Genomic DNA, 25,912 nt, shown 5'->3' on the forward strand with positions numbered 1-25,912 from the left:
TAATACATCAACAACGAGCAAGATTCTGTAATCATTCTTAGGATAAATTTATATTTTAAGAACATGGGAAATTATGCATTTGTGGCACTGATCAATGAGGAATTAAACATATTTTGGAAATGAAACGCTTATGAGATGCTTGCTTTGATCAGACAGAGAGACAGGCATCTAATGAATTGAAAATATACTGTAACTCCAGGCAGACCAATACTCTGGGAGATAAACCAAGCTACTGTAGGTACAAGGAGAAAGCCAAGGCACAATCCTATTTTGGTGCAGCAAAACGAAATGCTCACCAGTCCAAAGATATCTGGAAAGACATAAAAAAACTCAAAAATCCAAGATGGCGCCCATTTTTTCAACATGGCCGCCATCTTAGCGGAGCAGCTAGTGATATAATCGTTCAGGTTGTGATACAAGGACGAAATTTGGCACACATACTCTGTAAGGGCCAGTCTTATGGAAAAAGGCACTGGCCACTGAAAAATCCAAGATGGCGACCATTTTTTCAACATGGCCGCCACCTTAGCAGAGCAGATAGTGATATAATCTTTCAGGTTGTGATACAAGCATGAAATCTGGCCCACATACTCTATAAGGGGCGATCTTATGGAAAAAGGTGCTGGCCACTCAAAAATCCAAGATGGCAACAATTTTTTTTCAAGATGGCCACCACCATAGTGGAGCAGATGGTGATATAATCTTTCAGGTTGTGATACAAGGATGATATTTGGCACAAATACTCTTCAAGGTCCACTATTGTGAAAAGGGGAGCTGGCCACCCAAACAATTCAAAATGGCTGCCATTTTTCAAGATGACTTCCAGGAGTTGTACCATTATGTCTTATAGCTTATTATAATAGAGTGAATGTCATTGCACAGCCAGGGCACAATGGTGGCATCACTGCTGTGTAACTCAGCATGGGGTTCAGTGTCAGCTGATCTAGTTTTATTAATACTGTAGTAATAGTACATCTTATCAGTGTCCCAAATGCTGTCTAACAGCCCCTCAATTAGCTAGTAATAGTTAGTAGATGTAGTTAGATAGCCGTGCCTGAATTGACAGAAAACCCCAGATTCGCTGTGAGAGCCTGAGTGTTCAAACTGGGGTATTTTTGGGGATAGAAGAGAGGTAGGGGAGACCACAAACACACTTTCCAGGAAAAAGGGTTCTCTGAAATAGTGCAATTAAACCAAAGTTCTATACCGCAAAACTAGGGAGTTGAACACTAAATTTAAAAGGCTTAATTGGGTCTGCCCTGATACAGTGTCACATCAGCTACTGTATGTTCAGTCTGGTTTAGTGGTTAGTCAGCCAAGCTAATACATAATATGCAGGTAATCCAAAACATTATCCGTTATGTTGAATGCTCCCTCCTGAATCCATATAGAGGCCCATGATTCAGAGCGGTTGGCATGCTTCCAGTAGAGCAGTGTGTTGAACAAATCAAAATGAATCTTATGTTCAGGGTTACAGGCAGGACTGGCCCATATAAGGATGGTACAAGGTACATCCCCAGTATGATGATAATAATAGTGTATGTATGATCTTGTGCAGTGAATCGAGTGAAGAGCTCTTTCTTTTATACCGATGTATTGCTGTAGTAGCTTTCCTTTAGCTATTATATTTTGTGTAAATGTTTTTAGCGGTCAGGTCAGAGCGCATCTCTGCCTTCTCAGGCACTAGTTGTTTTGGATACACAAACTCATATTTCCCATGCATCGCAAACCACTCTTTCATACACTATTATACTTACACATGCGCCTGCTCGCACACACACACACACACACTTTTTTGGATGGCGTGATTTAATGTATAAATGTCTAACTGTGTTGTTAATGTAATTTGCATGTTGTGTGGATAGTTCTTGTCCTTATTATTGTCTTCCATCCAGGATTACGTTGCACGCTTTTATGTATTATCTTAGGGGATGTATTATTTTGCACATAAAAAGAACAAATCAATCAATCAATCAATCCAAATAAATGTGCTATATTATCTTATTTAGCCCAGTGATACAAATAAAATACATACAATACATGTTTAATACCTATCTCTTTGTGGCATTAATTTGTGCATAAAAAGATTTCTTGTCAAAAGATGGTTGTGTCCTGGTTGTGTTTGAAATGTGGCATAAGGGGTTTCAACCTGAAGTGTCTGACAGCATACAGTATGGAGTTTATTCAGGGATTACATTTAATGCCACCCACATTCACAGACACGTCCCTTCATACAACCTGTTCAGGGTCATCTCAGCATCTAACTCTTGACAATATGCAAATCTAGCAGTAAGCCTGAGATATGAAATGCCTAAATATGTCCCAGCTCTGAAAGAATTCCCCTATTAGTGCGATGGAAGATGGCAGTTCTTCTGCAGGGATATGACATGCTTGTGCGCACCCACACACAGGCATATACACTATATATATACACAGTATATGTGCAGATACACACACACACACACACACACACAATTCTCACCCTCTCTCTTTTATCTGCTATGAGTTTAACATATATCCAGACACTGTAAAAATGAATAAGAACAATACATTTGGTTTCGTATGCCATGCTACAAGGCTTTAATGACGGTAATCCATTTTGTATTGGATGGGCTCCAGAGTGTCTCTGTCACTACCTGTGTTTCCTGGGGGGGTGTGTGATAGCTACCTCCCTCCCTCAGGGTTGGCATTACTCCTGGTGGGTGCTGTCCATGAGAGGGACAGTGGAACAAGGCATCCGGGACAATGACAGTGGTGGTGCAAATATACCACACACACACACACACACACACACACACACACACACACACACACACACACACACACACACACACACACACACACACACACACACACACACACACACACACACACACACACACACACACACACACACACACACACACACACTCATTTCCCTTGACAACCACAGGGGGCACACTGGTTCTGTTCACACTTCTTGGTGGAAGAGGCCGGCTCCGAGACATGCTTCTATAGGAAGACAGTGGGAAAGCTTTAGAATAATGCCAGTACCCACCCCATGCAGACGCATTTAACATGTATGCTCACATTGACCATATTCACAGTTTGTTCTTAAGTCAAACTCGGGCGTGGCGGCGTCTCCCCCCCCCCCCCCCCCAGTGAATATGATGCGAGAGCAAAATGGCCGGCATGTGAATATGGTCAACTGTGAACAACTCCGAGTATTAATATGGCTGCAGTGACATGAACGAATTAAACATTTTTCTTTTCATGACAAAAGAGCACACTGCATACTGCACTTCAAGGTCAAACTCACAGTTCTACCAGTAAGAGAGTAGTCTATGATCCACTTCTGTTGTCACTATGCCACTGGGTGGCAGTGTGGTGATACTAAGCTCCAATGTAAACCACAGGGCACACATTGGCACTATGTGGATTCACCCCTTATCGCTATCCTGCTATCGCTGCCCTCCCCACCCTACTTGAATTGGCATTCTTTTATCCCCTTACTCTCATCACCTGTGTCTGTCTGCGGGCAGGCCGAGCTGGTTGGTTGTCAGGGTGGTTAGGTGCCCATGGCCCAAGGCTTTGATTGGAATAGAAGTCCATGGGATACACTTTCTGCCAGTCCACCTGCTGCAGAGCCACAGCCGCCTATGGAGAGGAAGAGACAGGGAACAAGAAGAAAATGATTAACAAGAGGAGAGAAAGAAAGATTTCCGAGACATGCAGTAGTACATACGAAGTAGATACGTACAAGTGAAGTCACATTTAATTGTGTAGCACAGGATCCAAAGTCACAAAGAGCGGACCCCCTTCCTGGGTGGACAGGCATGTGATAGGTGCTGAGTGGGTAGTATGTCCATAATATCCAAATGCACAACAAACGAAACAACACAACCATTACATGTCTATTACAATAGAGTGTTAGTAACAGTAATAGTATACACAATGACAAACGTAGTTAAAACAATGAGGAATATCAGTAAAGTTCCCAGGGCATAATAGTCAAACGACCTTATAGTTTGTTGTACAAAGCAGAAACAGCCAAGCTTATACTGTAGATCTGCAATTTTCCCTGTTTTGAATTGTTTCAAAATGTTTCAGAATTAATGACATGCCCAAAATATGGAGACAAGGTTGAAAGTGGTTAATAGTAGGAATACAAGCCCTGTTTACGGTACGTGTTTGACTGGCCCCAGTAGTACCGCACTGTGGAGAAGCCATGGGACAGACTCACACACCAGACAGGTGTCACAATTGAGTCTGCATAAATTTAGTCAGAGTTGTCACGGCTGTTGTCTCTGCAGTTACACTGCATGCCAAACCAGGTGCTGCGGGAGAATGGCAACCCTCGCATAATAATTCAAAAATGTGGAATAGAATTGTCTCTGAATGTTGATATATAGGCTATTGAGTGAATAAATTAATCAATACATTCTATTCACATGCTTAGCAAGTCCTAATATAAAATGGCTCCTTATGGGATTATTGACCGATCTCCAAATTATTCATACGAAGTTAAGGGTGGTTAATGCATTTCATTCTCATAAAGCCATAATCCAGTAGCACTACAGCACTTGTTTTCGGCAAAGAGATTTTGTGTAGGGGGAAAATGAGGGGGGAATTAATAGACACCTGGGTGACCCAGATCAGCAGTATAGGGTTTAAAATGGTTAGAAATCTGTTGTCAAGGTGTCAGGAACAACAGTTGGGGGTACTGCACTGGGACATGTGGGAGTTACTACGCACTCTGCAGATCAACAGAAGCAATTGAGGGTTACGTGCCTTGCTCAGGAGCGCCTTGACAGAAGCTGATGAGATGAGGCAGAATTGAGTTTTCCTCATTCAAGTTCCATTTCCAGATTTCTCAGACAGAACATTACAACCTTGTAGTAGGCAAAAGCCTTCAGCCTCTTGCCATTCTCTATACTCCTACCATTTCCGGAACCAGTAGTTTGCTAGCAACTGTGAGGACATTATGCAGATGAGGCAGGGCTCTTCTAAAATCACATCCCCTAACCCCAACACAATATGTATTTTACAAACAGCAAGTCTATTCTAAAACAAATAGCTATGTCAATAAGCCGGCAGCTCTCACACCACAGGATTGGAAACAATGCTTTTTAAACTTTTGCTATATGCTTTGTTGCACACTATATGCACTGATAATTAAATGCTGCGTATTCATCTTTACAGTCGTGCAAATGTATTCTAATATAAATCGAAATCATCGAAGCACAAATAGCGTGCTGCTTAGCAGAAATGAAAAAAAAAATGTTAAAGATATTTTTTAAGATATTTTAAAATATATTTTTGTGAACGGAAATGACGAACGGATGCTTAGCAGAAATGGGAATTAAAAAATAAAATGTAAAGATATTATGAAATACATTTTGAAATATATTTTCGTGAACGGAAATGACGAACGGATGCCAGCTTCCTGTCTCGGATTTTGGGAGGTGTAGTTCCAGACTCTATGTAGCATTTCGGAGATTGTGGAATAGTTGTCTGGCTACGCAAGACTAAGTCTACTTCAATGTATCAGTTTCCTCGCCGTTCCCCATTCTCCTGCTTCGCCTCTATCCTCTGTCTCCATCCTCTACCCGCTCCTCTCACCACCACTGCATCTCCCTTTGGAGGATAGCTTCTACTAATCCCTACAACACTGACAGGAGAGCCAAGTGTGTCTTATTGACTATAAATATAACATGAGACACTGAAAATAAGCGCCTCCCCCCGCCCACAACCACTCCTCACTTGCTCCACCCTAACCCCCCTCCCCCCTATGTTCTTTTTCATTCCCAATTCTGAATGCCAGAGAGAAGAGCTGGGTGCAGTACGATACAGTTTTAGTAGGGCAAATGACTGGATGAATTAGCTTACAAGTATGCACACACACGTACACACAAGTGTAGGTGCAGATCATTAACATGCGCAGGTATTGCTGCCAAATAGCTGTCAGGGTGAGTGGCACACACTCTGCTCCAAAGGGCCTCATGAGAACAAATTACCGTTTTATGCATCCTCATTTCCACAGGGGAATTTCTGGCCTTTTTCTTCCCTGTATCATTCATCAATACTATCACCATCAGTACAGTGCATGTAGCCCCATTTCGTAAAGGTCCGTTAATAACAACTGATGGCCATGGACCAGGACTGGTTGATAGGTTTTGTGTTATCATTATTTGAAATGATTTCCCTCTGAAATGTTGTAGTACACACCAAGGCAATGGCTGTGATAAGATGTACAAAGATCTGCAGCCTGAGCAACAAACATCAAGCAACCCAAACAGCAAGATAACATTTCAAGCCCCCTTGGGGCCAGAGCACTGCATCTTTGAGGGAAATGATTGATTTAATTAATAGGTGATATCAAACAAATGGCAGCCAAGTCACATAATAGCCCATTACTGACAAACCTATCACAAAGCACGCATGTCTTCAGAGACTCGCCACCCCATCTGCAGTGGCACATAAACAAACATTTTACTTTGAAATGGATCTCTATGCGCTGCTATCCCATCCATCTCTTTCACGTTTTGAAAATAAATAAATAAATTACATAAAAAAACAACAACACGCAGCTGGGGAAGCAGTGCACCATTGCAGCCATTAGGGGGAGCTAGTCTCCTGTGCTGCTCTTCAGTGTGAACAGTCTTGAGTGAGTGAGTGAGTGAGTGAGTGAGTGAGTGAGCCTGGCATGGCCAGAATAATATCACTGCGTAGATATTAGTCTGGAAATCTCTGTGTGGAACCTGCATTTCCAAGGGGCAAATAAAAGAAATGCCTCTGGTGATAAACCCGCCCTATATTTGCATACTGGGCCCTGATTGGTCCCTCAAAACTTCGGAGGGAGAGAAATACAATCTCTATTGAGAGGGTCCAGACCTAATCCGCCAAAGGCAATTTCTTTTTGCAATGGCAGATTCGTCTGGAACCAGGCTAAGTGAGTGATTGAGTGAACGAGTGAGTGAACGAATGAGTGAGTGAGTGAGTGAGTGAGTGAGTGAGTGAGTGAGTGAGTGAGTGAGTGAGTGAGTGAGTGAGTGAGTGAGTGTGTGTGAGAGTGAGAGAAAAGGACCACTACAAAAATAAGAGACCACTGCACTCATTGCAGGGTGGAGCCTGCCCTGCTCTGGCTGCAACACATGCAAGCCTGCACAGTGTTATATGTAAATATACAACACATCCGAACACAAGTACAGGTTCCACTATCTATCACGTAGTCCCTATCGTAAGTTACTGTAGCTTAGCAGCTACTGCAACAGCACATCTATGAAGGGCTTTAAGGGTGGGAAGTCATGCATGTCTCTCTGTGTGTGTGTGTGTGTGTGTGTGTGTGTGTGTGTGTGTGTGTGTGTGTGTGTGTGTGTGTGTGTGTGTGTGTGTGTGTGTGTGTGTGTGTGTGTGTGTGTGTGTGTGTGTGTGTGTGTGTGTGTGTGTGTGGAATGAAAGTTTGTCCTCCTTTGATAGTGAGCGATAACAGTTCCTGCTGTGTATAGATAGCAGGCGTGTGTTTACCTCGTATGGAGACAGCAGGGGCTTGGAGAAGGCTGTGCCCCAATCGATAGACAGACGTGGGCAAGCGATCTGGACCCACCTGCAGGGAGGGAGGCAGAGAGAGAGAGAGAGGGAGAGAGAGAGAGAGGGGGAGAGAGAGAAAGGGAGAGAGAGGAGGAGGAGGAGGAGAGGTTGTTGGTTTAGTGCTTCAACACAGATATCAAAGGGATCAAGAACTTTAATATATACAGTGTGTGTATGTATATATGTATACATATACACAGGTGCGAGTTAATGTGTGCCAAGAGAGACAGGAGAGCACCGAAGATGGTATTAGAGAGGCAGGACACATCTCAGACTGCAGGCTGCATGTGGATACGTGCACCACTGGCTTGGTGCACAAAGCTCTCTGGCATCTGTTGCAGAGATCCGTCCTGATTTGCACAACTCAAAACACAGTCACTCTACGCTATCTGAATGTATATCTAGCAAAGGGGGGATTGTGGGGGGGGGGGGGACCTAACAATAACAACGATAAAAGGGTGAGAAAAGGAAAAATGTGGCGAGGGGAGAGAGGAGGGAGAGGTTAGGTGAACATGAATAAAAAAGCTGCACCAGCCCGGTCTCCACGGAGCTAGCCTACATAGCTGGCAGACGGGGGGGGGGGACGGGGGACGGGGGGGTAGGGTGGTTGGTGTTGGTGATTATTAGATCGAGAAAGTCATAGAGATAAGGGAGGGAGGGAGGAAAAGAAAGTGAAAGCGATAACGATATAGATGTAAGTAGATATGGTGGAAGAGAGATGGTGGTGAAATAAGAGAGAAGGAGGGAGAGAGGGGGGGTGGGGCAAAGGGGAGAGAGAGAAGGGGGGAGCAGAGAGCCAGCATAGACTGAGTAGATTGGCAGAGAGAGGTGTTTATCTGGGTGAGCATGTGAAAGGAGGAACGAGAGAGTGTGGTAAAAAATGAACAACATGAAGATGGAGACCAAAGAGAAAGACGGAAGCTAGGAATGGCTCTCAATGCTATCCAGTGCTACATCTCCACGGTATCTTTGTGCCTAATCCTAATGGTGGCGCTCCATCAGAAATATCGACATCCATGATTTGAGCTGCGGCATACTGTACATAAAAGGTCGGGACATAATGGCGTAGATGCTCGGTAAACGTCAATATGTACCATATGTTTTATACATCTACCCAAGTTCTGTTGGATTGCTGAGTAGATGAAGGGAAAGGCAGATGAAATAATATGGTAAAGGTTCTTTGGGGCAGGGGCGTGCTGGGACCAAAATTCAGCTCTGGGATTTTCAATTTTTTTTCAATAAAAAAAACAAAACATGCTACAGTTGTCTTGGGTGGCCCACCGGCCGTTTGGCGGCCCGTAAATGGCGCGGCCGTTCTGGAATTTTCCCGAATTTCCCAGTGGCCAGCACGTCCCTGCTTTGGGGGTAAATACAATCTGCAAGAATAAACACACACACACACACACACACACACACAAAGATTTAAAGTATCAAACATGTTTAGTTCTTCACTTATAGTTTTCTTTCTTTGAACTGGCAAATTGATTGTCTCGTCCTCCCTGGAGGTGGAATATATCTGACGTTACTATATTATGTTTGATATTAACTCTTTAATAAAAAGGTAATACCCCCTCTCACAGAAAAGTGCATTCTAACTTTATTTACTCAGGCTATGTTCGCTGAGCACAAATGCTCTTTTTCAACAGCGCCCTGGTTCACATTCATATAGCTGGCACACATTCATACCTTGGAAATGCCCAGCACAACAACAGTCTTTAACAGTTGGCCAGTGACCTGCTCCCCTGGAGAGATGGAAATTGTGTGCCTTGCTCAAGGGCACTTCATGGGTACAACTGAGGGAGGAGAGCGTGATGCTCATTCACTTCCCTGTGCAGACAAACTGAGCTAGAACAGTGGTAGAATTCAATAAGACAACCTTTAGGTATTTCAGCTTCTATTCACACTGGAGCCATTTTACAAAACACAGCACACATACATTAGTATGGCTTTAGCCAATACACACAGGCTCAGAACACTCAAATTACAGGAAGCATATGTAGAGAGAGAAGAAAATATACAGAGAGCGAGCTTGAGTGGGTGTGTGTGCACACGCCTTAGCATAAGAGCATGTAGGATAGTACCTGGGTATTATGTACACCTGAGCCGAACGGAGCATTGGGAGTACTAGCAAAGGGAGCATGCCCCAAAATAACTATCCAAGAACGCTCCAAAGAATCTGTGAGGCAAGCACTCAGTGAGGGGTATGAGTGAGAGGGAGAGAGAGAGAGAGAGAGAGAGAGAGAGAGAGAGAGAGAGAGAGAGAGAGAGAGAGGGGAGCCATGATGGAGGGAGGGCAAGAGCATTCTTCCCGAGGAGATCCTTGATTGGTGCACAGTGCCATGAGGGACTTGGCTAATATTAGCCCAGTGGCTGGTCCAGCTCACTAAAATGCCTGGTGACACAGCAGGTAAGCCCGCAGCATGGGGTCCAAATTCAATTTCCAGCCAATATATGGCCTTGAGTCTACCAAAAGCTAGCTGTGGATGGGACAAACAAAGAGAGGGGGGGAGGGAGGGAGGGAGGGAGGGAGGGGGAGAGAGAGACTTTGGCCTCTAGTTTGAGGGTTATAAACTGGCACATTCTGCCAACAACTACTCTGCATTGTCTTCTACTTCCATGCAGGTGCTAATGAAATGTCCCATCAGCTGTGACTGGTATACTTTTTATGTGACAAGACAGAAACATACAGTCATACACACTTACAGACGCTTCTCCGAGCGCAGATCCCCACAAGGGTTGACTACCCAGGGCTCTGTGACCGGCTTTAGTGTCATGAGACCGATTTGAAACATTTGGGGTTCTTCCTTGGCCTACTGGAGTGTGCGTGCAACATTTTACGTCAATCAGACATTGGCAGTTTAGTTTGTGCAAAACGGCCCCCTCCCACAAACTTTGAAATCCAATCGTAGCTAATCGGAATGGAATCTGAAAGATCAGACAGATACATCTTGATCACATGACTACAGAGATAAAGTGTACCTATTTGGGTGAATTTTGGACAACATCTGTAGGAGCAAAAAGTGTTTCTCAAAAAATAAAAGAACAAAAATGCGGAAATGGGCATGGCCTATATGGGGAGTTACGTCATGATCCAAGGAATCCTCCTAGGCCTGGGAGTGTGTGTGCAAAGTTTCTCGCCGATCGGTCCAGCACCAGCAGTGCCCGAGATTAGCTGATGGCAGACGAACGGTCAAACAGAGACAGACAGACGGACGGACGGACGGACAGACAGGACTGAAAACATAATCCCTTGCCTTCGGCTGTTCGGCCTGGCGGGGATAACGAACCCGGCCTGGCGGGGATAACGAACCCTAAAAAGAGTGTTTGTGAGTATAAGCATTTTGTTGGTGTTGGTGTTCTTCCCCCCTTTGTGGCGGTTGGTACTGCACTCATTGGCTTAAGTGTGTGAAGTTGTTGCTTACAATAAATACAGCAGCACAAGGTGAGCTCCATCTCAAGGCTCGGTTTTTCTTTGACACTAGTTTGTACCCCCGGTGTCAGGTTTTCATCCATCCATCCATCTTCAACCGCTTATCTGGAATCGGGTCACAGGGGTAACAGTTCCAACAGAGATTTCCAGTCTTCCCTTTCCAGAGCAACATTAGCAGCTTCCTCCTGGGGTATCCCGAAGCGTTCCCAGGCCAGTGTGGAGATATAACCCCCCCATCTGGTCCTTGGTCGCCACGGGGTCTCTTCCCAGTGGGACTTGCAGCGAGGATCTCCCTAGGGAGACGCTCGGGAGGCATCCATACTAGTTGCCCGAACTACCTAAGCTGGTCAAGTCAAGGAGCAGCGGTTTTACTACGAGTCTCTCATGGATGACTGAACTTCTCACCCTATCTCTAAGGGAGAGGCCGGCCACCCATCTGAGAAAACTCATTTCGACCACTTGTATTCGCGATCTTATTCTTTCGGTCATGACCCACACTTCATGACCACATGACCGTGAGAGTAGGAACGAAGATTGCTCGGTATATCGAGAGCTTTGCCTTCTGCCTTCAGGTACAGCGACTGCAATGCCGCTCCTGCTGCTTTGATTCTCCGGCTTATCTCCTGCTCCGTCCTCCCCTCACTCATCAGGTTCTCAACCTTTTGTAATTATTTACAAAGTGCCCAACTCCATGTCTCTCTTCATCTACATGTTCTCCTTCAATTCTAACCAACAGTCAGAGGTTGTTTTTCCCCTGATTGTTTTACTTTAGTTTTCTCACTGCTGTTTCCACCATTGTTCCTTTCTAATAGCTATCATACTGAGAAAGGAATTCCGGGGAATTCACATCTCCATGTTTTTGGTGCCGTTTTGCTGACTAGTTCAGCAAGGTAGTGTAAGTGATATATATTATCTTAAATAAGTGTTAAATAGCTCTATATTCCAATAGCAAACATTGCTACAGAGTATTTGTTCAGCTAACGGGCTGCCCCTACTCTCCAGCCCTTCTCTTTAACAGAAAATACATTTTCAGGCTGCGATATATCTTTTACCCAATCAGGAGAGAGAACTCATACAGACTACATTACAGGAAGTGAAATTGGAAGTGATGAGAAAAAAAAGACCATACAAAATTGGAACTGGAAATTGAAGTTACTAAATGATATGTGTGGGGCTACTTATCGGAACATAATGCTTTTAACTTTTTAAATAAAATATATTTTTTAACCAAAAAATATCACTTACAGTATACCACCTTTAAGATGTGCATCAGGTAAACAATTACTGTTAATAACCAGCATGCTCAAAATCTGACAGGTTCACAGCACCAGAACATCTCATAATGACAAATGTTATGAAATTAAAACCTGAAACTGGCCCAACCCTTGTATGATTACATTTTGGCAAGCATCAGACGCTCACATCATCCAAGCATCAAACCATTGTTTACAACCACGCTGGAGGAGTCAAGTGGGTGTTGACACGTTTCAGAGATTGGTTCCATTTTGGAGTGTCGACAAGCAACAGACCATCCAACAATGCGTGGAGCCACGCAGAAAGACAACCTCTATTTATTTCAAACTTGTACTGCAGTGTTTGCATGTTTGTTTTCACTTGTTTGACAATTGTAGAAACACAAGTACGTTGTTAAATTAAATCGACAATGTGAGAAGGCGAACTTGTGTAATGTGCCTCAATGATGCTTTCAGTGTGTAAGGGCCTTTACCGTATTGTCAAGTAAAACATTTTTCTTCAAAAAGTCATTTTCCAAAAACAGATCTTGGAAAGGGGGGTCATCTTCTAATCGGGCTTATATTTGGACCAATATGGTAGCTTGCCAGGAGCCTAGGGCTGGGCAAGACAAAGGTAAGACTTTGAGGCTTGTTTGCACAACATGAGCTTGAGCTCATGCCTTGCTACATTACCCTCTGTGGCCCATTACACACTGACACTGTTATTGGGACTTCTACCTGCATGACTGTGCTTCAATTACATTACACTCACAGTCCTGACCCGAGGAAGGCAAAAACAATTAACCTTTCAACGTGGAGGGAAGCACAAGGCAATCACCTCGTCAACAGAAAACGTAATTTAATTAAGACAAAAATATATAATTCAAGTGGAGGTTTGGAAGGGGAAATTCACACAGTAAAAATGTAAAGTTCAAAAAGCATTGCGGGCTATTTGCGGTCTAGTTGAAGTAAGTGTACATTATCTGTGTGTGGTACGCAGATATCTCTACAGTGGTTTAAAACAAGCCTGGGGACAGCCTAATTACACACTTAAGAGCGTCTGCTAATGGTTTCTCTCTCTCTCTCTCTCTCTGCGTGTGTGTGTGTGTGTGTGTGTGTTTATGACAGTAAAAGGCGGGGGGGGGGGGGGGGGGGTGGTATCTGACTGTACAATGTGCTGCATAGGCTAGAGCTGGCAAACAGCTGTTCCTCTCTTGCTAGTTGTGGACAGTAACTTAGTTGAGTACTGTACTTAACTAAAGGTTTACAGTATCTGTACTTTACTTGAGTATTTGCATTTTTGGATATATTTCTAGGTAGGGGAAAAGTACATTATGAATTAATCACTTAAAGCCCTATTCCAAATATAGTGAAAATAGCATAGTCATGACTAAGTATATCATCATATATCAATGAAGGACCAGGGTCTTGCCAGGTCATACCTGGCTGTCTGCCATCCTTGTACCTCCACCTTTGACTAATTTCGACATAACAGAACCATGCCAAACAGACAAAGTCCTCATAATATAGAATTACAACAACCCCCACATTCCATGAGTCAGCGGGATATATGCCCTTTTGCAAATTAAAATCCACAGCTACAGCTACAGCCTAAAACGTTCAATATGAAAATTCCTTAATCGGGCAAAAAGAACAATATATAACTGTGACTAAGCCGTGAAATCAGTCATATATGACACAAGTTGTCTATGACATATCTATGAAGTATGACAAATTTGGACAAGGTTTCAGCACGACCAGTAATCGTGGAACTCGGGTGACGATCAACACCTCTACCAACAACAGTCACAGAGGTGATGAATCCATACAGGAAGTCAACTCCTTCACTTACAGTACCTAGGCAGCATCTTAGACAAGCAGGGCTGCACAGACAGCGATGTCACAGCCAGAGTAGGCAACGCCAGAGCAGCCTTCATCATTCTGAAAAACGTCTGATCCTCCAAGGACATCACCATAACGACCAAAGTGCGGCTCTTCAATTCAAATGTAAAAACCGTCCTTCTCTACGGTTCAGAGACTTGGAGAATGATGAAAAGAACATTGCAGAGGATACAGACTTTTATAAACAGCTGTCTGAAACGCATCTTTGGGATCAGGTGGCCAAACAAAATGAGGAACTATGGCTGAGAGGAAGACAGGAACCAGTAGAGAAGCAGATCCTGAGACGAAAGTGGGGGTGGATAAGCCACACTTTGAGGAAACCAGCAACCAGCACTACACGCCAGGCCCTGACTTGGAATCCCCACGGGAAGCGGAAGAGAGGGCGGCCTAAGAACACCTGGAGGCGGGACACTGAGGCGGAGCTCAAGAGACAAGGAACCAGCTGGGGGGAGGCAGGAAGTTTAATTTATTATACAAATAAACGAGAGCTCTCGGCCCCATGTGAATGCAGCCTCCCGATTGTCAAACATGAGTCTCCTTTATACAAAACGAGAACACCAATAGCTGGAGGTGTGGTTAGTGGTCATAGTCATACATGGCTCTATTTAGGAAAAGTTCTGAAAAACAGGCTACCAACAGGTGAGAACATGGGCTTGCCTACTACTTTACTATTGTAAATAGACCTGCAGAGTGAGCAAATGGCTCATATGAGTTATAACTACAATCACAGGGAAAACAGTGTAGTATCCCGACTAAATACGACTCAAATAGGAGGCTGGGCAAACTGATAAGCGAAGTGAGAAAAAAAAACAGCGGAACATAGTGAATCAGGCTGGATCCCAGGTAAAAACATTTCCAGAACAAGCACATTGCCCTTTCTGAAAAGTATCCGACTGGGGATGAGAGAAAGAGTGATTTCAGAGAATCTGAATCTACAATAAACAGAGCAGAGTAAATATACTTTTAAGAATTTAATCACATCTCCAAACACCACTAGTGCTGCTCGTTTTGTGGCAAATCCAGGAGATAGTAAGGTGTGGAAAGCTGTACATGGACTGGGAATACATGGAAGGAAAAAGCGAATTATGAAATGACTACATAATGAATGCTCAAGTAGAGTAGTAGTAATGTTGATACAGTATGTAAAATTTAGACTTAATAGGCTCGGCTGTACGCAGTCATTTGTAATGAATTTTCCTACATCTGAGACGCACCAGATACTTTTTCCTCCCTGGCTGATGCTCTGTGATCTAGTAAATACATCTAATAATACAGTATGTAATAATAATACATACATCTGAAGGGAGCCCCGCAAAAACATTACATTTTCTACACTACCATGATCACTTTACTTTACTAACTCATCAAAAGAGCCCCCTCAAGTAACACTGCTTCAACCTAGCCCACTCTCCAAATCTGACAGACTTTCTGTCTGTCCTTCTCTCACCCACTGGTTCACTCACACATCCCACCACGCACTACCCCACAGGGAGGGAGTGCAAGGACTTCATGTGCCTGTGCGTGCGAGAGAGAGAGAGAGAAAGTATATATATGACAGCAAAATGTCCCTACAAGTATAGTAGAATTTGAGAAAGACATTGGGCCTCATTCAAAAAACGTGGTTACGATCAAAAATGGTTTCCATGGCCTGGGCCGTAGCGTGACGGTCCAGGCACCCTAGGCTGCAATGCCAGCCTGACAGCGTGTCGCGGGTTCGACTCCCGATCCCGACGACCTTTGCTGCGTGTCACTCCCCCCATTTCCTGTCAGCCTACTTTCCCTATCCCTCTCTAAATAAAGGCATAAAAAGCCCCAAAACTTTTTTTTTATTAAAAAGAAAAAAAGTTTCCATGAGCATAGTCTGATTCACCATTCTCCGTCTTAGCTGAATTCATTCGTTAGGTACAGTACACAGACCGGTGTCCATTGGGCGCCGGCCTATTTGGGACCGTTTGTACCCATCTGTCCGTCTGTGTCCCTTTATTCTCTCTGTCTGTCCATGTCCCTGTTTGCCTTTCTTCTGGCTGGCAGTCAGATACATCGGATTGACTGAAGTATGAAGCTTGTGCAACGGACATTCACTTTAGAAACATTGGAAGTTTGCTTAAGATGCTAATAAAAGCTTCTGGCTAGAAAACAGCATTGCTTGGCAAACAGTGTTTCAGCTTCCACAACTATAAACATAAGGGTAAAGTGAAGATCTACATGCCTCTCTGAGATAATGGAACTCAATGTGTGATTGATTTGTGAGTTCACTCATAATGTAGAGGTAAAATCCATGGATTGAACGAGCTCATGTTCAGTAAATGTATCTTTTTGAAAATAAAGAAAATAAAGAAAGGTCCAATATGAATGTATTTTGTAAAATAGTCCTATTGGGAGTAAAGTAATGACCAGTAAACATCCCTTCGCCATGCAATATCAGTGAAATCCAGTTTGTCATAAGCACCTTACAGTATTAGTATTGAATATTAGTATTGATTAGGCAGAGTTTTTTATTCCTGCTACTGTGGCAAGAATTATAGAATCTCATGAGACATGAATGCCAATTTTATTTATGAAGCTATGCTTTGGCAGCTCCCAGTTCTAAATGGGTGTACTCGCTGACTTTCCAATTAAATGTGCAATGTTGCACAAATAATTAGTTCCATGTGTTGTTGATTGCAGTGTTAAAGTTGTTGATCAAGATGGTTTAGGTGTGGGCTGGATTAAAACACCAGGAGTAGGACATGGGCATACTAAATTGGGAGAAAAATGGGAAAATAATGATAGCTGACATTGTGGAACTTGATGGACATGTGACAGACAACAGAAGTTGCTTAACCATGCTGATTTGTGCATATACATTTTTGTGCATGTTTGCATGCCCATATTTGCCGGGATTTCTGCGCTGACAATGTGTCACGAATGTCTGGTCCATATATAGGCATATCTGCGTGCCAGCCACAGAAAGACACCACCTGCCTGCCACAACTTGATCTTTATACAATAGTAGATGACCTTGACATTTAACCTTGAGTGCACATTGCTGAAACGGAAATCTGATTAATAATTCTAAATCAATTCAAATCAGACCCAACATGAGGCAGTAAAGTGATGACAAAAAAATGTTGACAGGCAGACAAAGAGCAGACATATTACCATTAATGACCCAACGCTGACAGGAGTTTAAAAATGTAATACGGTCCAATGTGGGGGACTACAACACTGAGCAGTGCATTTTGTGTGTGTGTGTGTGTGTGTGTGTGTGTGTGTGTGTGTGTGTGTGTGTGTGTGTGTGTCTTTATACTTACGCATCCACATCGGTCATCAAGTCCAGCTTGCTGGGGAAAATTTCAGACAGCAGCACTCGTGTGAAGGCCTTGCCTGATGACTCAAGCTTGGACTCTAAGTGCTGATAAGAGAAAACAAATAATGAGCAAGTGAGACCAATGGGCCAGCAGGGAGTCCATTCCCCCAGGCCTCAAACATTATTCTGCTTGGACGTGGAAGTGAAGGCGAAACTCCACAAACCTGTGTCGTATATCGCACATTTGCACACATACATATACAGTACATACATGTGTACACTTACACACACTCAAGCTTTCCAGTAGGGGGTCCTTAATTAGGTCCTTCAATGCACTCTGCTCTAGCATGGTTTAGTTAACAATCTCATTAACATGGCTAATTCCAGTAGCTTGCAAGAGACAGGGAATTTGCAAATGGGGATAAGAATTACTAGTCCATCACCCGTGCCTAATAAGGTCAATAGATCCAATCGCTGAGCCAATTCAAGGCTCAATTGTGCTCCATGTTTTGCTGGCTCTGTCTTTGAGGTTGCGGGGAAGGTATGACTGAGGTGATACCTGGGATACAAGAGGAAACCACTGAGTCAGGGGATGTACTGTAGGTAGGTAGATAGGTAGGTACTGTAGGTAGGTAGGTAGGTAGGTAGGTAGACCTTTACTGATCTCCTTAGGGAAATTCAATAGCCTGAAATCAGACTGAAGTGTGTGGGTAGAGTCTATGGTCTGGACCCAGGCAAGACGAAAAACAGTATACAGTAGGTAGGGTACAGGTAAGAGTAGAGAGAGAGATAAGACTAAGAATAAGAATAAGAATACATACATTTTTTTTTAAACAGACTTAACACATTGACCGCCAGGCCCGTAGCCTACGGGCCGATAAATCCAACCGTAAAGCACCGATCCCGTAGCCTACGGGCTATGCGCCTTTTTCCACCGGAAACAGAATTATTTGGGATCCGGTTTTGCCGATCCCGTCGGCCCCCGTTCTAATGACGAAACTGAAACTCCATTATCTCCTTGTAGTTTTTTCTCCTCGGTGATCACTGTTTAACATAAACCGTTCTAACTACAACATGGATGCCCCGTTTGACACGTGGTTTTCACTGGTCGAACCAGGCAGATCTCCGCGATGTTTACAAACAGTGCACAGCTCAATTTTAAGGATTTTAACAAGGTCTATGGCGACGTGAAAAAAACAAAAAACAACAATAAAACGTTGGCACTGGTGAGTACATTATGAGATTAACCTCTGGCGGTCAATGTGTTAAGAGTTAATGACCCTAGCCATCTGCACTTGGTCTGATGGAAAGGGGGCAGAACAGTACATGATCACACACATCCACCCCTCTGGACTTCAACTTAAAATGCTCTATACTAGCGATACTGGGACTATCCTCGAAAGGCTCCTTTGGTGAGATAAAGGCGAGAGGCTTTGCTGATAGCCAGTGTACTCAGGGACATCAGGAGGACATTTCTACAACTACTATGCTCTTCGACAGAGATAGCGCTGTCCCCTCTGCTGGAGAGGTTATCTGTAAAACTACACTCCTTAATCTGACCACGTCACCATGGGAAATCTGGTGGTACAATACGCTCAAACCTCACTCCTCCAACCCCTTCCCTCGAAATCGACTGGAATAGTTTTGGTATTCCATCTCTGGATGATATTTTAACTTCCAGTACTAACTTCATATTCAAGTGTGTGTGTGTGTGTGTGTGTGTGTGTGTGTGTGTGTGTGTGTGTGTCATTTAATCTTTCAGGAAACCACAAGGGATGGTAAACTATTTCTTCCCATATAAAGGAGGTGGCATTCACTGCCAACATTTTTTATTTTTTCCCTTTTTCTCCTTTGTACATTATAGTTTTTTATATTTGTTGATGATATGTATTTTTGTGTTATCTTTATTCTATGTTGATGAATTGAATACATAAGAACACGATGGAAACAAGTCTCCTGGACTTTTTTTGTGTTATCCTTTAAGCCTAAATGTCTGTTTACCTTTCTGTCAATAAAGTATTCAACCAATCAAAAAAAATGCACAAGCATGTGTGTGTGTGTGTGTGTGTGTGTGTGTGTGTGTGTGTGTGTGTGTGTGTGTGTGTGTGTGTGTGTGTGTGTGTGTGTGTGTGTGTGTGTGTGAGAGAGAGAGAGAGACACACAGTGTGTATCTGTGTTTAACAGAAGGAGCACTGCCACAGTACAGGTTTGGACATGGGTACTGACAGCAGCAAACCTGGTTATATTGTCTCTAAAGCTCACTCTTCTGACAGGGCACGCTGAGGTGCCGCACAGATGTTGGCGAGTAGCCCCTCCCCCGAGTAATTAAACAAAGGATGAGGCCAGGATGAGAAGAGGCTCCCAACTAAACTCAAAATGGAAAAAGGGCATGAGAGGAAAACACAAAGAGGGCAGATCAAATGGAGGAGAGAGAACAAAGAGAGGGCTGGAGGGGAGAGCATGTACTGTAGGAGCACAGCTGCAGGACAGGGCTCAGGTGGCTAACTAGAAAATGATTCTTAGCCAATCGATCGGGACAGATGTGTGCATGTTGTGTGTACTAGCCCCTAGTTATGCAAACTCTTGCAGCATGTGAACACAGGACCACACATATAGCCTCACACTAGGGGTTATTTAAAGCATAAAACACTGTTTTACCAAGTAACTGTTTAGCTGCAAGAAAAACTGCTTTCCCAGTATACTTTCAAAGAAAGGCAGGTTGGAATGAGGCTGAAGTTTGCTGCATACTGTATATGGGTGGAGGCCGGGACATTTCACAATATGTATCCCAAACGACAACCATACTATTTAATTTATGTTTCTCTGTATCTATTTTAAAACTGTCAACAAATGAATCAATCATGATAGCCACACACACACACACACACACACACACACACACACACACACACACACACACACACACACACACACACACACACACACACACACACACACACACACACACACACACACACACACACACACACACACACACACACACACACACACATCTATACAGTAAATTCTCTCATAACCCACATCAAAAGGTAGACAGCTAGATCAAAGGTACAACGTTCTATCAATTTCTTGGCCTCAAGACTCAAATAGTGCAATCACAAGGTCACACAGCCGGGTAGATTGCTTGTCATACAAAAAGAACATTTCACCATACCCATACAGCTTGTCAGTGAAGCTGACAGGGAGAGACAAATATTACAAATGATTGCATAAGTGGCCTGTGGACATGTAGATGGTTTGAATGAGGATAGGCGTATTGTCTGGTTTCCAGACATGTGTTTCATGCACATGTAAGCAAAAATAATAGTGAGTCATGGGTCATTTCTGTCTATTCTATTATTGTAAATGTGATCACTTCAATAAACAAAGACAAAAAATGAAGCTACTGTGTTCATTGTCAACGTGCAGTTGCATAGCCTACATTTACAATTTGTTTTGTTAGTTTGTGTCTGCCAATATTCAATTAGAATATTCTTCTACACCGTGGCAATGTAGGGGCCGAGCAATCTAGAAGAGGGTCTCTGTGTGTGTCTATAGCCCCGTTTTCACATAGCCAAAGTGCTGGAAGTATAGAGGAAATTCTGAAATTAATCTCATGTGAAAACGGCCACTGATCTTGAGTGGCGGAAGTTTTGGCATTTTACGGCAAGCTACCTAGTAATTTTTCCGGAATGTACTGGCAAAATAAAATGTTCCCTGTAGTGAAAACGCATAACATAATTTTACCGGATAGCGTCATGACGTTGAACATTGATTCAGCCAGAGGGAGTGCACATGTGCAATGTGCACACTGCCAGAAGGCCAGGGAAGTAACTCCATTCAAATTATTGTTCACGTTTTATACACATTGAAATATTTAACTTTTTTTAAACTTTCATTTTACTAGGGGCCCTCACACCTACAGTACGTTATGCCGATCTTTGCTGAGTCATAGTGTCATAGTGTCGGGGGTTTGTCAGAGAACGCGTTGTACCCGTCTACATGTGTCCCTTTTATGCCCATCTATGGAGATCCCTGATGTCATTAGCATATGTTCATGTTCCGGTCGGATCAACGGTTCTGGACAACTGCATATCCGAACAACTCGCCGGCGGGCAGCGCAGTGTCCTTGCCAATGTGCGCACCGAGTTTGAAGTTGGTCGTCCCATATATGTACATGACCATGACCATATTATGTGCATAGCTCCATGTATGCCTATATATGCGCATATCATCTTTGTTTATGGTTATGTCTGAGTCATAGTGACATGCCTATATATGGGTGTATGGGGTTTGTTTATGGTTAGGTCTGAGTCAGAGTGACGTGGGCGTGGTCCTGCCTACATGGGAGTATGGGGTTTGTTTATGGTTATGTCTGAGTCAGAGTGACTTGGGCGTGGTCCTGCCTATACTGTATATGGGCGTATGGGGTTTGTTTATGGTTATGTCTGAGTCAGAGTGACGTCAGAGGTCCGCTGGCCAGGCGGCCGGTCTTCCCTTAAGCCAATATTAATATAGGATATTGTAAACTTTGAGAAAAAAAAATATATAGGCTGAAACTTTGCCCAAATATGGAGATGACGGACGTCATAGACTTTCTATGTGAAGTCCAGATCCACATGATGGAGGTCACACCGTAATTAGATCAGATCATCGAATCTCTCATCACAATTTTCTTGTAGCCTATGACTGTCAAGGTAATACCGATTAAGTAATGTTTGGCCAATCTTCCTTATAAAAACGAAATTCATTATGTAGTTATAGCAGAGTTATAGCAGAGACTGAGACATATGGGAGCACAAAGGCAATGAAAGTAGTGGGGGCACGTGTGCATGCACAACTGATCCGGTCTGCATGAAGTCATATTTTGCCTTGTCAGCCGTGACCTAAAATGAGTTTGATACCCCTTAGAGTACGATAGGCTCTTACCTCCAAGACTTTGGGGCTGCCCTGCCGGCCCAGCGTACCCATGATGAGGCCCCATTTCTGGGCTGAGCGTGCCTTGTCGATAGCCTGGAACCTCAAGGCCCGCATGGCCTCGTGATCATAATACTCCCTGGTGAACACCTTACTGTATGGGTCATATCTACACGCACACGCACACACACACACACACACACACACACACACAGATGTAATGTGCATAGTCAAAGATGTGAAAACAGTATTATTCACATTAGAATACATTGTTAACAAAGATACCTTTATCTATCAATCTTGAGGACAGAATCACAAGAAAGGATGAGAAAATCCAATCATGAAAGTCCATCAAGTATGACAGCAGCTACTGTATCTCAGAGAAAATAGAAGTATCTTTGACCATCTAATCTTGTTTTCTTCACTACAAGAGGCTCACTTGAGATTAGCATTTTGTTTATGAGGGGCCTGTGATGATATTATGCATGGCAGTGTGCAGGTCTATTTAACAAAACAAAAAATAATAATAATAATAATCCTTTTGGGTATCAAAAAGTCTAAAGAAAAACAAATCCTCAACAAAAGAAAAGCTGTGCATTCATATATACTTCTAGAGACTTTTTCCTCAATAACTGTATTGACTTAAGTTTCCAATCCCTTCTCATTAAATGCTAATTACAGTATGTCTTGTCTGTCATTTCCTAATTCCATGAGTCTGGAATGATCAAATTTAATTCTCACTGCTGATAACTGTTAACTTGCACAACAACTGACCAAGACCACTGTAAAAAAACTAAACACATGAGATAATGTATTACATTTTAGAGCACAGAGACTGTTTCTCAACAGTGATCATTGTTGTTACTTTTACCTGTAAGCAGGTATATCTGGGTTGGCAATCATGATCGACTCTAGGTGAAACCGTCCATCTCCCAGGTAACTATAGAGAAACACACATGAACCATAAATGCAAACGCCCACAGACGAATGAAGATATATGTTAGAATAATTAAGAGGACTGCTTACCGTGAGCCTACCAACGCCTTATTCATAAATTTACACACATTAAAATTCTGGGATATGATTGTTCTCCAAACCCTGTTAATTATGTTCAAAGCCTACAATAACTTACTTCCAGACTGTCTTCAGAAGCTGTTCGAGACCAAAAACACCCATTATGAACTTAGAAACACTGGCATGTTTGAAACAACATGGGCAAGAACCAATACTAAACAACACTGTGTATCAGTAAAAGGAGTAAGTCTGTGGAGCTGTTGCGATAATGAATTGAGGAGGTGTAGATCGATCTATGCCTTTAAAAAAATGTATAAAAACAATATTATAAACAAGTATAAAGAGATAGTGTGATCATGTATTATTTTGATTGTTATATAAGATTATTGTATAATAATGAAAATAAAACAGAGAATAAAACAAAAAAAGATATAAAAATAGATACAAAAAGAAAGTAAAAATAACAAATCATGTATACACATGTATAACCATATATGTGAACATGTATTGTATTACGAAGCCAAAACCTTTGTCCTGTTTTTTTCTGTATTCTTTTTTTCTTCTCCTTCTAATTTAACTTTTGTGAAAATTAATTTGTTTTTCTTTGATTGTCATGGATGTATTTTATGTTTAAAGGGTAGGCAATATAAGCTATGTAGCTTCAGCCTACACCTTTTTTTGGTCACAACTATGCCATATATTATTGCTGCTATGTTTTGTGAAAATTGAGCATATTTTTGCATAGTGTTCTAATGACCAAAAATAAAAACCTGAAAGTGAAAAGTGAAGTGAAGATAAGCAAAAGAAAACAGTATGTGAGAGGGAGAGCAGCAACTTCCTCCAGGCAAACATACTTGCTGTGTAACCACAATAGCTATCGGTCTATATCCTCCTACACATCCTTCCTTCCCTTTTTATCTCCATCCCTCTCCCTCTCTTAGCAGAAGAATAAAGGGGTGCCAGGTACAGGGCCTAAGGCAGGGGTTGAGACTTTCTACTGTCCAGGAACATAACCCTAACGATCGCAGCATGCTGTTTACACAGGAGCCAAGCCCTTACAATTAACCCAGGGGCTGGTACTCTTGGGGGGGAAGAGTACACTAAACCGCAAGCATAGGGAGGCAAGTAATATAGGTCTGATTACACACAAAACAAAATGCATAGCCCTCCCAGGTATTGGCTGGGGAACATCTTGCTATTGGCTGTGTCAGAGCCAAAAGGGAGAGGACAGACAATTACACCCACTAATTGGCCAGTATTTAGCCAAGCCACTGAAGCAGGCTGTAGGTGGGATTTCATACGAGCTCCCAAGGAGACTCAGCTCACCTAAGTCACCTCTTTCAAGTGTGTTTGTGCAAGCATGCATGCATAACACTCTAGGTGTGTGTGTGTGTGTGTGTGTGTGTGTGTGTGTGTGTGTGTGTGTGTGTGTGTGTGTGTGTGTGTGTGTGTGTGTGTGTGTGTGTGGGCGCTTGCGTGGGTGTGTGTGTCTGTGCGTGCGTGTGTATGTTTGTATGCACGTCTGTGCAGTGCAGGATAATAACATTGAGCAGCGGTGCAAATTAAAGCTGAGCGGAGCCCCCTTTGTGCTGTCCCACTTTGCTTTGCAACATCCAAGGCCCTCACATAATCACATTCCCTACAATAATCCTTATGCTCGTCAGCTTCATCCTTCCTCTAGTGTACTGCAGCTTCTACAGGATGGTGCTCTCCCATCACAGTCTTTCGTATTTCATCCATATTCTATTATCCTTAGTAAAAGTGTTGAGTGCTTTAGCTATAATGGCAAATGCTATATGGGTCTGTGACTCTGCGTTATGCAACGCCCCAACCTTCTATTCTTCTCTTTATTGTTGCGGTACCAGAGAGGTTTCGTAGGAGCTGCAGTGGGTAGAAAAGAGTAGACCGAGCTTTTCTTAAAGCTGCTTTCACTTTGAGCCTTTTAGAGATACTTCTCTTCATTATACTAATGAGATAGATCAGCCCATTTCACAAAATATCAGAACATTAGAGAGGGCTCAAAGGCTAATATACCATTCCTCACTCCCCATAATGTCTTTGCTGCTCAAAGCCACCGCGAGTGAGTCATTATGACTTGTGCATATTACATTTTTGCAGCATGGTGTTACCCTTAATTTAAGTTATGTAAGACAGCCCACTGTTAAATAAGAATTTAAAGTGCTATAAAAGACAGAGGGATATCTTGCACCACTCGCAATAAAAGCTTTAACTACTGCAAAATAGAATTGAAATTTCATTCAAGTACAGTAAAACATCCCTGTATAGAACTCTTTACCACTGCTTATTTTGCACAGAAATAATGGTAAGCTCATATCCAGGTGCTCAGGTTAATCACTTAAGCTCTATATTGTATATTTTGTTGAAGGACAAATAGCAAAAATAACTGATCTACAAGCTATATGTCAAATCTAGCTTGTAGATCTGACAAGTTCTTGATTCAAAGAAAAGGAAAGATACTTTTGAAAGATTTAGAAACATCCTCTAAAATAGGGACGCCAGGTTTTATGTGGTTAAGACTGGCTGTTTGGTTGAGGAACA

At 42.8% G+C, this 25,912-nt stretch overlaps 1 protein-coding gene across 1 annotated transcript in view; it reads right to left on the reverse strand.

Annotated features, from left to right (window-relative positions):
- Nucleotides 1-252: 252 nt before the first annotated feature.
- dph1 (diphthamide biosynthesis 1) overlaps nt 253-25,912 on the reverse strand; it is an 82,590-nt gene continuing 56,930 nt past the window's right edge. Inside the window, exons 7-12 of the mRNA XM_084064825.1 lie at nt 23,211-23,279; nt 22,352-22,508; nt 17,427-17,527; nt 7,507-7,585; nt 3,502-3,636; nt 253-2,991 (exon numbers count right to left, since the gene is read on the reverse strand). Of these exons, the coding sequence (XP_083920951.1) occupies nt 2,911-2,991; nt 3,502-3,636; nt 7,507-7,585; nt 17,427-17,527; nt 22,352-22,508; nt 23,211-23,279 (622 nt within the window). The 3' untranslated portion in view covers nt 253-2,910. The remainder of the gene's footprint in view (nt 2,992-3,501; nt 3,637-7,506; nt 7,586-17,426; nt 17,528-22,351; nt 22,509-23,210; nt 23,280-25,912) is intronic.

The sequence above is a fragment of the Gymnoscopelus microlampas genome, assembly GCF_963454915.1.
Source record: "Gymnoscopelus microlampas genome assembly, chromosome: 8".
NCBI classification, from domain to species: Eukaryota; Metazoa; Chordata; class Actinopteri; order Myctophiformes; family Myctophidae; genus Gymnoscopelus; species Gymnoscopelus microlampas.